The sequence below is a fragment of the Micropterus dolomieu genome, linkage group LG16 (genome assembly GCF_021292245.1).
Source record: "Micropterus dolomieu isolate WLL.071019.BEF.003 ecotype Adirondacks linkage group LG16, ASM2129224v1, whole genome shotgun sequence".
Classification (NCBI taxonomy): Eukaryota; Metazoa; Chordata; class Actinopteri; order Centrarchiformes; family Centrarchidae; genus Micropterus; species Micropterus dolomieu.
In genome coordinates, this window is record NC_060165.1 from 5,475,088 (window position 1) to 5,487,632 (window position 12,545).

The 12,545-nt window shown below is 41.0% G+C and overlaps 2 protein-coding genes across 3 annotated transcripts in view; both read left to right on the forward strand.

The window, feature by feature from the left end:
* The window catches only part of selenoo2 (selenoprotein O2), a 7,695-nt gene extending 5,133 nt beyond the window's left edge, over window positions 1-2,562 (forward strand). Inside the window, exons 8-9 of one of the 2 annotated variants that reach the window (XM_046071940.1) lie at window positions 1,127-1,283; window positions 1,923-2,562. In XM_046071940.1, coding sequence (XP_045927896.1) covers window positions 1,127-1,283; window positions 1,923-2,093 — 328 coding nt within the window. In that variant the 3' untranslated portion in view covers window positions 2,094-2,562. The remainder of the gene's footprint in view (window positions 1-1,126; window positions 1,284-1,922) is intronic. The other variant, XM_046071942.1, reaches the window with a different exon arrangement.
* Window positions 2,563-4,445: 1,883 nt separating this feature from the next.
* On the forward strand, window positions 4,446-11,518 carry LOC123985200 (NACHT, LRR and PYD domains-containing protein 12-like; the record flags this gene model as incomplete). Its single annotated transcript, XM_046072642.1, has 9 exons — window positions 4,446-6,199; window positions 6,298-6,471; window positions 6,660-6,833; window positions 6,939-7,112; window positions 8,106-8,279; window positions 8,464-8,634; window positions 9,055-9,228; window positions 9,724-9,770; window positions 10,454-11,518. Coding segments are annotated over 9 exons (3,435 nt in total), but the record flags the coding sequence as incomplete, so codon positions are not given.
* Between the last annotated feature and the right edge of the window lie 1,027 nt (window positions 11,519-12,545).

Below are 12,545 nucleotides of genomic sequence, written 5' to 3' on the forward strand. Positions count from 1 at the left end.
CTTTCTAGAATCTTTGCAGTAAAAGGCAGTTTTGAAATTGGTCTAAAATTATGTGGGAGGGAGGGATCTAAACCAGGTTTCTTTAAAAGTGGGTTCACGCAAGCCGTTTTAAAATAATCAGGGACACAACCAGTAGATAGGGAGCTGTTGAAAACAGAGATCAAATGGGGCCCAACAGAATCTATTACTTTTAGTAAAAATTTTGTAGGTATTATATCAAGTGGGCCGGAGGACACTCTCATTTGTGATACTGTTTTTAAAAGCTCAGACAAGTCGATGGGATAAAACTGGTTAAAACTCTGTTGTTGCTGGTGAGGGACCTCTGAGTAAGGGGCCACGGGGGTAATAGAGGCTCTGATTGACACCACCTTATTGGTAAAATAAGATAAAAACAATTCACAGTCATCATTACTTTGAGCTGAGGCACAAGGAGGGGTTGGGTTTACCAGCTGATCCACAGTCTTAAACAGAAACCTGGGATTGTGTTTATGTGTAGTAATGAGTTCAGAAAAATAGTGTGTTCTCGCATCCTTAACCATTTTATTGTAGTTAATTAATAAATCCTTCAGACTGAGGTAATGGACTTGGAGATTGGATTTTTTCCATCTGCGCTCTGCTTTCCTGCATTCCCTTTTTACGCTGCGAATGCTGTCATTTATCCAGGGTTGTTTACTAGCTTTAGACATAGGCCTAACCTTTAGAGGAGCAGTAATATTTAGTATTTAGATGTTCCCCTCAGATCTACGGCGTCTTTTCTTCTATCTTTCAGCTGGTTGTTTACATCCCATAACTTTACTGTTTTGGTTCAGTGTCAACACTCTCATCAACCCTGTTTCCAGTAGCAACAGGCAGCTGACTTAGGCCTAGGCTTACATACTAGTTAATGAACAGAGCTATATTTTGAAATATGTCATAAATATATAGGTATAACATATGTACCTATATGAAATTGTTCCATTTTGAATATAGACATACAGTATATGACATTATAACATATGCCATATATTTAATTCCAGCATATGACATTTTCATAAATGCACATATTATTATTATTATATTGTGTATGGGATAAATCAACACTTTTTCTTGATTCTTTCAAACAATTGATCTTGCACTGAAATACCAGGAGGCGTTTAGCCAGGGAGTGTGATGCCACAAGTGACTTGTCTGTCATCAAAAAGGAGAGACTCAGAGTGATGAACAGCACCAACCCCCATGTTGTCCTGCGCAACTACATCGCCCAGAATGCAATTGAGGCTGCAGAAGTAGGAGACTTCTCTGAGGTTAGGAGACCTATAAAATGGTCCTTTCCTTGTTAAAATCTCAACTGGGACATCTGGATCCATTAAAACTTGTCTACAAGGCAACATGGGGATTAAGAGTGTATCGCAGGGTTTCCATCAGGAAATTGGTTTACTATATCAAAAATACCCTAGATGATATTTTCTGCTACAGAAACAATATTAAGACAGGCAGTGATGCACTGGATTACTTTTAATGCTACTAACTGGGTCACTTGTATCCCTCTGAATTTGTTGTCTTAAATAATGCTAGATGGGCACATGGCTTTAGTAACCAGAAGGACTTAGGGCCCCGTAGGCAGAAGCATTACCTGCTAACGCTAGCGTTGCTTGCCTTCTGTGGACTTGACACTATCTTTTCACATGACTTTTAATTGGTTGTTCTTGTTATCATTTGTTAATGAATGAGTCAACCACTAGGTGGAGACACAGAAATCGATGGTACTGACACTGTCCACAGACATGAACTGTTGAAAAGACCAACAGCTGCTTTAATGGACTGAGTTGTCTCATCTGAGTTTGCACAGATCAATGTTGTTTTTTTGTATTTTTATGAGATTCAAATCCTAATTTTGCTTCAAAAATTAATAGAAGTCATCTTACATGCACTTTGTCCTGCAGGTCGACAGGGTCTTAAAGGTTCTGGAGAAACCATATTCGGATGCCTTTGGAGCTGAGTCTTTTGATGGATCATGCGGTGAAAAGGAGCAGAAAGTGAGGGGGGTGACTGTCAGCTACAACAGGAAACCTCCTGCCTGGGCACAAAGAATTTGTATCACCTGATCTTCGTAGGGCCTCCTAGACAGTTGAAGGAGAGAGGTCTGCTTCCTGAAGGGAGGACGTAACCCAGTGTGTTCCAGTGTTCATCAGTATGGTTATAGATACATTTTTTGTGTGATCATAACGCCTTTATTGCAGTGTTTAAAGGTGTTAAAGAGTAACACAACATCACAGTAAAAACTGTATAAATTACCAAGTACAAATAAATGCTATGAAGATACAGCACAGTAGATGAATTAGCTGATGAAGTATGATGGCTCCGATGACCAGTCACACTATGACCTGTCTGGGTCTGAAACACCAGGAACACACTGATGATCAGTTATTTACTTATGGTCCACATGTCGATAGCCACACATATGAGCAATTCAAATGTTTACAATTAGTTTCTTAAACTTACCGCAGATAGAATAGAAAGAATGATCGTTGGCATTTTGTTTCAGACTGTTTCGCAAAGCTTTAAATAAAGTGTGTTAATTAACTTTGTATATATGTCTGCTTTAAACACGGGTCCAACACGATTTTTTGTCAAACTTGAAACAGTTTTTCATTTTCTTTTTTTTACATGATATTTGGATATATGTGTGTTTGTGTGTGCTTTTCTCACTGGTTTAAAGAAGCCAGGGCCTAGTTAGGAAAAGGCGATGTCGCGAATTTCAGCGCAGCGTTTGAATCAAAATGATTCAAGCTGTGGGGTTGTTTAAACAGGCCACTGTCAATCAAACCGGATCAAACCACCATGATGAACCACCAGATAACTAACAAATTAATAATATAATCCACTCCATTAAATTAAACAAGTACCCTTTGAATTCATTCACCCCAATAAGGCCTAAAAAACTGGCCCATGGCTGACCCGTTATAGACACATACTGTGATGTGAAAAGAATTTGACAATATTTAATATGCCATGTGTTACTGTATTGATGATGGCCCATTTTTCATTAAATAAATATTCTTTCACTGTAATAATGTTAAAAAAGTTAAGAGAGAGATATTACTAGTGCTTTTGTATCATCTGAGAATTATGGTAATCCATGTCATGATACCTGAGTCGACATATGTACTCAGAACACTGATTTTTCTTTAACAGACATTTTTATTGGCTGGTATTATTATGACCACAGTGCCAGTTAGGTGTCTTTCTTGTTCTCATGTGGTTCTTATTCTTATCTATGCAACCACCTCAAATAGGTTTTAAGGCAATACACAGTTAGGCTATTGCCTATGCACTGCTGACAGTAAGCACTGACCTGCGCTTTACATGCTGTAAACACTGTACAATAAATAGTATACTGCTACAAATATAGATATACTGCTACAGTATATCTACTGTCATACCAGTGTCTTACTCCTGCATTACATTATGGGAGGACATGCACATTCTTTCTATTTTGGCTAATCCGGTCACCAAAACAAGAACTTTAATGTGGATGTGACACAGAGTGAAACTATTAATGTTGTATAATGAACTGGCCAGTCTCTCTTCTCTAAACGTAACAGTTATTTTAATTTACTATTATGATTTCCATACCCACCTATCACCAACTTGGCTGAACTGGCTCAGCGGGTTTCACCAAGTAGGCATGTAAAGAAATCCACTCGTATGGAAAGCTGATAAGAGTGGCGAGAACAATGCATTTCCTGTAAACAGGGTTGTTAGTCCAGTGTGCATTGACAGTGCACTCTCTATGGGGATCACATGGCTGTAAATCTTCAGTGTGCTCAGCAGGAAACGAGGAGTGAGATGACGACTACATCAGCTCAAAACTGAAACTGTTGCTGCATTTGAACCTTTCTTCGATCAGAGGATGAACGCAGAGCAACAGGACTGATTGATCACATGACAAACTGAGGACACAGACATGGCTTCTGTCCCAGAGCTTCTCTTGGACATTCTGGAGGAGCTGGTTGATAAAGAGTTGAGGACTTTCCAGTGGTTCCTTTACAGTAATGTTCTCGAAGGATTCCCTCATATTCAAAAGTCTCGGGTCGATGGGGTAGACAGGCCTGGCACTGTGGATCTTTTGGTGCAGACATATGGCTACGACGGTGCTGTTAAAGTTACAGTGGATATACTGATGAGGATGAAACTCAAACTGTGGGCTGAAACCCTAATGAAGAAGTACGATGCAGGTAAAACATGTTTAAAAGGAACACTATTTGACTTTTAGTTTGTATGACAAAATACATTGGCCGCGTAACAGCTATCTCTTCTCTTTGTCTCTTTATCAGTTCCATGCAATCAAGTAGGCAAAGGTAAGAAGATATAACAACAATACCCACATACACAGTCCTGTTGACAAGTTCATACTCGTACTATATCCACGTACAGACACAGGATTAAAAGTTAATTTGCTCTGAACAGAAGTCGACCACCATGCAATCAGAGAAAAACTGAAATCCACCCTAAGGGAAAAGTACCAAAACATTTACGAGGGGAATGCTGATGAAGGAGACACTGTCTACCTGAACAAAATCTACACCGAGCTGCACGTGATCGAAGGAGCCTGGGGAGGCTTCAGCGAGGAGCATGAGGTCAGACAGCAGAGGTCAGACCAAGTGACAACGGAAGAAACCTCCATTAAAGCTAGTGACATTTTCAAACCCAAGCCCAACCAAGAGAAGCGAATTAGAACTGTGCTTACGCAGGGTATACCTGGAGTGGGTAAAACTGTCTGTGTACAGAAGTTTACCCTGAGTTGGGCAGAAGGAGAGGAAAATCAAGATGTCACCTTCCTTTTCCCGCTTCCTTTCCGTGAACTGAACCCCAACATTGGAGAGGACTACAGTCTGATGCAGCTGCTCCATCAGTTCTTCCCTGAGATGAAACCTCTTGAGACGCTGGGAACTGAATACAAAGTCCTCTTCATCTTTGACGGCTTGGACGAGACTCTCCTCCCCTTGAACTTTAAGCACAACAAGGTCTTGAGAGATGAGACGGAGCCGGCCTCGCTAGATGTGGTGATCACCAACCTCATCACGGGAGATCTGCTTGGCAAGGCTCTCATCTGGATCACGTCGAGACCTGCCGCAATTAGTCGGGTCCCTCGAAAGCACATCCAGCTGTGGACGGAGGTGAAGGGCTTCGCTATCGAACAGAGGGAGGAATACTTCAAGAGGCGTTTGCGTGATGATAACCTTGCCACCAGAATCATCAACCATGTGAAGTCATCAAGAAGCCTCTACATCATGTGTCAGATACCAGTTTTCTGCTGGATCACAGTCACTGTAATGAAGAAAATGTTGCGCGACAATGTGACAGGAGGCATGCCCAACACCCTGACCGAGATGTACGCATATCTTCTTCTCTGCCAGACAGACCGGATGATAGAAGGGCACTACCCGATGGAAAGCGACAACGTTGTATTGAAGCTAGCAGAGCTGGCATTCCGTCAACTGGAGAAGGGCAAACTGATTTTCTACGAGGCTGACTTGAAAGAATGCGGCATGGATGTCAAAGAGGCAACAATCTACTCAGGAGTTTGTACAGAGGTCTTCGTGAAGGAAGGCAGGAGGAGGAGAGAAGTGTTTAGCTTTGTACATTTAACCATCCAGGAGTTTCTGGCAGCTGTGTACGCCCATCACTCCTACATGCAAAGAAAGGAAAATGTTCTTCTTGGATACCTTAAAAGGATGTCTACGAGGTGGCTCCCCAAGTCTGTGTTCAGTTTTCACAAGACTTCCGTCGAAAAAGCCTTGGAAAGTCCAGACGGCCACTGGGACCTCTTCCTTCGGTTTCTCCTGGGACTGTCGCTGAAGTCAAACCAAGAGCTTCTGGGTAGAATACTGAATCTAGAAACAGAAGGAGAGGAGGATGTGGCTAGAACCATCCAGTTTATCAAGGAGAAGATCAAAGAGGAACCAGAGGCCAAGCTCAACCTGTTCCACTGCCTGAGTGAGCTCAAAGAGGAGTCTTTGGTGCAGGAGGTCCAGAGCTTTGTTAGTTCCGGGAGGCTTGCAGCCAAAAAGCTGTCACCGGTCCAGTGGTCCGCTCTAACCTTTGAACTGATGACATCAGAGGCAACGGAGAAGGAGTTCGACTTGAAAAAGTACAACAGATCAGATGAAGGGGTAGTGAAGCTGCTGACCGTCATTACTTCCTCCACACGTGCTCTGTGAGTTTACCCACAGGATAAAAGTGTTCCTCTCTAAGCTGCAAACTAATTTCTGTGTAATACTGCAGCTTTTTCTTGTTTGTGTATTGTTTTTCTAGGCTAAATCGCTGCAACCTCACTGAGGTCGGCTGTGAAGTTTTGGCCTCCGTGTTGAGCTCTTCCTCCTCTCACCTGACAGAGCTGGACCTGAGTGACAACAACCTGAGGGATTCAGGGGTGAAGCTGCTTTCTGGTGGATTAGGGAGTCCAAATTGTAAACTGAAGAATTTAAGGTCTATAACAATTGTTAGCAGTCTTTTAGAAACCGAACATAGCACAACCCTACAAACGGCAGCATTAAATGGTTGAAAGACTTGTGGTTTAGGTTAGACTTGTGTTGGCTGTCATAATGTGCTCTTGAACAATCCACTTGATGAATATTAATAATCGAATTTTAAAGCTTTCTTTTTTTTTTTTTTAGATTACATAAGTGTAAACTGGAAGGAGACTGCTGTGAAGGACTGGCTACTGCTCTCAGCACAGAGTCTACCCGACTCAGAGAACTGGACCTGAGTGCTAATCACTTCCACAAAGCAGGAGTGAAGGCTCTGTGTGTGGGTATGCGCAGCCACCTCTGCAAACTAGAAACAGTGAGGTTAGATCTTCTTGCTAACAAACTTAACTCACTTGCTTGGACTTTAATCACAATTGATGTTATTAAGAAAAAAATCATGTTGTGTTGGTTGAAAACTCTTTGCAGGTTGAATCAGTGCAAGCTAAAAGAGAATTGCTGTGCAGATTTGGCTACAGTTTTGAGTTCAGGCACATCTCACCTGAAAACCTTAGATCTGAGCAACAACAGCCTAAAGGATTCTGGTGTATCTCTGCTTACTTCTGGACTGAGGAATCCACACTGTACACTGGAAACACTAAGGTCAGTGCAGTCCTATGAAACGGAAGATTGTGGTTGTCCTAGCTACATGATTAGCTCTGTTTTGTCTCCACCAACTCCTGAGGAAACCATGTCATTTGGAGCTGAGCTGGTAAAGTGTGTAGTACTGTGTTTATCAGAACTTTTTCTGGAAACAACTACCTGCTGCTGAGAACAACAGGACTGATTGAGTGTGTGCAGATCATGAAAACAAAATAATCTGCTAAAACATGCTAATAACATCTGTAGTGCTGTGAATTTTGGTTATATATGCATGTCACTATGAACAAACTTTCATATTACATCTATAATATACATACTGTAACTATATGTATAAAGACATTACACGATGTTGTACCGCCATGTTTCTACAGTAGAGCAAACGGACAAACGAATCTATAAGCTCGTTTCATCACTACGTTGAATATGTACAAATAATAAGTAATAGTAACAGTAGTAGTAGTAGTCTGGTTTATTAGAAGTAAGAAGAGAAGTGAAATTTGGACAAATGGAGGACCACACGTGTTATTTAGCACAAGAGCCGACAGAGTGTGTCGGCCACTGTAGTGTCTCCTCTGTGGTTCATGTGGTGTCAGAATAATAAGATTTTTTTCCCTCCTTAAATCTTTATTGCAAAAAGAGGAATAAAGTGTAAATGGGACATAAAGAAGTATACAGAACAGTATACAAATATAGTAAATATTTCACTCAGGAGTCAATGCAGAATGAATTCATGCTAAAAAGAGATTTAATATTAGACTTGGAGACAGAAACACCACTCCAAATGAATGCTAATGTTCTATGCAAAATGGGTATATAGGCAACCGTTTGCTAACAAATTTGTCATTGTGTTTAGAGGTTGTTGTACTGCCATCAAGTGATAAAACAATCAATTAAAATAGTTTCAATAACAAAATAATAACAAGACAATTTTTTACCACTGATGTCACAAGTAGTGCGCTCTACCTTCATTTGAAAATTTCCTTCACCTTTCAGGCTCAGCTGGTGCGGCCTTACACAGAAATGCTGCAATGACATTGGCTCAGCTCTCAGCTATGACTCCTCCCACCTTAGAGAGCTGGACCTGAGTGGAAACAACCTGCAGGGTCCAGACATACAGCAGCTGTGTGTTGGACTGAGAAGTCCAAACTGTAAACTGGACACATTAAGGTCAGGTGACTCAGGTTCACAGGACACAACAAATAATAAAGTGGCTTATATCAATATAGTGACACACTTTTACATTTGACATCAACTCAACTCCTGCAAGTTTCAGATCATTTTAAACTATATTGGGTACCACCTCTTAATATAGCATATAACCCGCTGGAACAAAACATATCCTGACCTCCAGGTTAAACGAGTGCAATCTCCAGAAATGCTGTGCTGATGTGGCCTTGGTCCTCAGCTCTGACACCTCTCACCTGATGGAGCTCGATCTGAGTGGAAACGACCTGCAGGATTCAGAAGTGAAGCTCCTCTCTGTGGGACTGGCAAGTCCGGGCTGTAAACTGGAGACGTTACGGTAAGCTGGCTTTACAGTTAATTAATCAGCCAATGTGCAAAGGGCAAAGTAATACTACAATTATTTGAGAATCAAGGCTGATTCCTTACAGTAGTGACTCATGTTCAGTTCTAACCTGGGCTCTGCTGCATGTCATCCCCTCACTCTGGCCCCTACCTTTCCTGTATCTCTAACACAGTCACAATAAAGCAGAAATGCCCAAACAATTATCTTTAAAACCTTTTTAAAAATTATACAAAATTAAAAAGAATGTCTGCACAATAACGACACAGAAACATCTAGAAATGTAAGGTAAATAAATAGAAAAGTAACAAGTAAGGGAAAGAGTTTTTCAGTATTATTTTTGGTCAAATACGTCAACATGACACAAAAGGCAGATTGTGTTTTTTGGTGAAATGTGAATACCCTGCCTCCACGCAGACTGTCCTTCTGCGGAGTCACAAAGAAAGGCTGCATTTATTTGGCTTCAGCACTGAGCTCCAACCCTTCTCATCTGAGGCAGCTGGACCTCAGCTACAACTACCTGCAGGACTCTGGAGTGAAGCTGGTCTCTGTTCATTTGAACGACCCGCTCTGTAAACTGGAAACATTACGGTAAAACAATCCATCACAGCTAATAATTTAGTGTCTTTGAGGATTTGGGGTGTTAATCTCTCCTGCTGCTATTTGTTCTGTAGTATCAACAATACAATTGACTAAAAATACCACGAAAAGAGACTCAAGCTAATTCCTGAAAATAAACACTGTTATTGTACACCATGTCTTGTTAAAATGGATGTTTCTTTGAATTCTCTTGTGGTTTAAAGTTTCATTTAATGATCAAGTTCCCTTTATCGGGGTGTTGATTGCCACATAGTTATCCATCCATGTTTCTTTCAGAGCTGCACACATGATAAACTGCAGAGAACAGAAAGCACAATTTTCAGAGGAAGTAAAGTGCACTATGTTCACGTGCTACAGCACATACAATAAACATTTTCATACATGCAAAATATACGTATCATTTAGTAACAAAAGCCAGATATAAAGTATTCAAAAACATCATAATGTGTCGATTAGTGATTACTTTTGTGTATATTCTGTCTACAGTGTGGACTATAATGCAGAGTGCTACTTGAAATCAACACTGAAAAACTGTAAGTGATTTAATTTCTATTTAACTAATTTTAACTTATAATTGAACCAAACAGACTATAAAATAGAAAATCATTGAATTAAATAAATTATTCTGATGATAATGCATGGATCTATATCACATTTTCTTTCAATATTTAATCAAGTTTGAAGTTGAACTGAAAAAAAAAGTAGAGTTTTGTTTTGAATAATTTCCTCCATCTGCCATCTGAGTTTAGTTTCACACACGTGTTCATATGCATGCTGCCATCTTTCAGCCTTTTCACTTCACATGTTGTAGTGTTATATTTGTCCAACAGATGGCAGGATAGAGATATATTTAAAACCGAGAGTGCGGGTTCTGTGATCCTGATCTGGTTACTTTCTTTCATTCTGTCTGTGTCTTTTTGTTTAGATTAGGCACAGGTCAGTTGGGTCTGAAAGCTCTGGCACAGATGTGTGGCAGTTGAATGCTATACTATACTATAGCTATATTGTTGAGGCCCTGTTTTGCAGAGACCCTGAGGGCTTAATTATTTTAGTTTATATTGTGCTTACATGGTGCATTTCACTGCAAGAAAATGTGTTTATAACTTTTGCCATTTGCCATTTTTACCCTGGGTCCCCCTAATTTGTTAATATAGTTTATTAATATAATTTATTTATGAAAAAAAAGCTGAAATAGCCATATCTGTGTTTTGTACAGATGCATGTACGCTGACTTTGGACACAAACACAGTTGCCAAGTCTCTCTTTCTGCACGATAGTGGAAAGCAGGTGACGTGGGTCAGGGAGACACAGCAGTACCCAGATCACCCCGACAGGTTTGAGAGTGTCTCCCAGGTGCTGTGTCGCGAAGGCCTCACCCGACGCCACTACTGGGAGGTGGAGTGGCGAGGACGCTGGGTGGACGTTGCTGTGGTGATGAGGGGGATCCGTCGGAGGGCTGGCTCTCACCTGTGTGGGTTTGGATACACAGATCAGTCCTGGAGTCTGTTCTGCTCTGAGGATCACTACAGCGCTCAGCATGACAACAAGCCTGTAGAAATACCAGCACCCCTGTCTCGCTCCCACAGGGTTGGAGTGTATCTGGACTGGCCTGGTGGCTCCCTGTCCTTCTACAGTGTCTCCTCTGGGACTCTCAGTCACCTTCACACGTTCCACGGCTCCTTTACTGAGCCTCTCTACCCCGGGTTTGGGATGGAGGAGGATGCCTGCTCTGTCACTATTTGCACAGTAGAGTGTTTGCCAACATTAATTTCTCGGTCAGCTAGTGCAGAAAGAATTGAGGAATTTTGACTGCACGTTGATTTGGGTTGCTGAACATTGAAATGTGATGAATAGGAGCAAAAGAGAATTCTGAATGTTCACTTATGCTGTCTAAATGGATTTCAAACCTACAAGAAAAAGTAATGTATATATGAAAACATGGCCAGTGTTTGACAGAGATGCTCATAAGTCTCTGAGCTAATTCCCAGGTCAAGTCTCAAGTCTTTGAGCTAGAGTTCAAGACAAGTCTCTCATTGGTATAATGAGTGTTGTATCACCTTCTACGTTCAATCCAGGCTGCTTATAACACTGCATATATTTAAGGAATTCTGTAACTTGTCTTTTTCATTTACAGAGCACAACCATATAATGTGCACTGCAACAACTAATCACAGCTTATAAACTACTGTAAGTCAACACATCCCCCCCAGACTTTCAGACCAGTTTAATGTCTATGAAGATTCTCAGTCATCCAGGTCATAGTTATCCAACGAAGGTTAAAATCAAGGGCAACTGGACTTGGTTGAAGATACTGGAAGACGTTTCGTCCCTCATCCAAAGGACTTCTTCAGTTCTGACTGACTGGCAGGGAAACTCAGCTATTTAACCTCAGTGGCCTCAGGTGAAGATACCAACGATGGTCGTTCAGTCTTGGCCACAGGTAAGGGTAAAATAAATATGTTAATGTAGTTAATGTATATTCCTAAGCTTCTGACCTTTCAAAGGAGACCACAATTATGCATCTAGGCCTAATGGTTGAGGAGTTATTCCTGATTGATTTTGGGTATGTTATTTTAGGTGTTTTTCCCGGAAAAGGGTGTCTGTTCTCAGCAGGTTAAGTGCGACTCGAGTACGAGTCTCAAATTCGAGTCCCCATCTCTGAGAGGTATAGCCAGATGGGAAAAGTCAGAGAAACAAGTCTGTAAAAACTGCTAGTGTTGAAATGTCACAGTTGTGAAAGTTGTGTGAAATACTTCATAAAAAGAGCAAGTTGCTTAAGAGAAATATGGGAAGTTACAGAGATGACTGGGTGTTTTGAGTTTGCTCCTAATCAGTCTGCATATCAGGAAGTGCCTTCATTTATCTAAACAGAGGTGTGTTAGTTTAGTCAGTTGGAAAATGTGCCATTTCTGTAGTGGAAGTTGACCAGGGATACAAGGTTCACCCAACATATAGTAAATATTTGCAGACATAAAGGATTGGCTGTTAATGGTCGTATTTTACCATTTAGTCTTGTGAAAGTAAATGAACGTTAAATTGTCTGGTATCTCTCATTTCTAAGCCTGTCACTTTGCAAGGGTTGAGTTGTGAACTACAGTTTTTATTTGACATTCAGTGACACAGCAGCTGCCGGTGCGGTCAACATGTGTGTCTGTGCGCAGCAGATACATACAGTGCCTTGCGAAAGTATTCGGCCCCCTTGAACTTTTCGACCTTTTGCCACATTGCAGGCTTCAAACATAAAGATATAAAACTGTAATTTTTTGTGAAGAATCAACAACAAGTGGGACACAATCATGAAGTGGAAC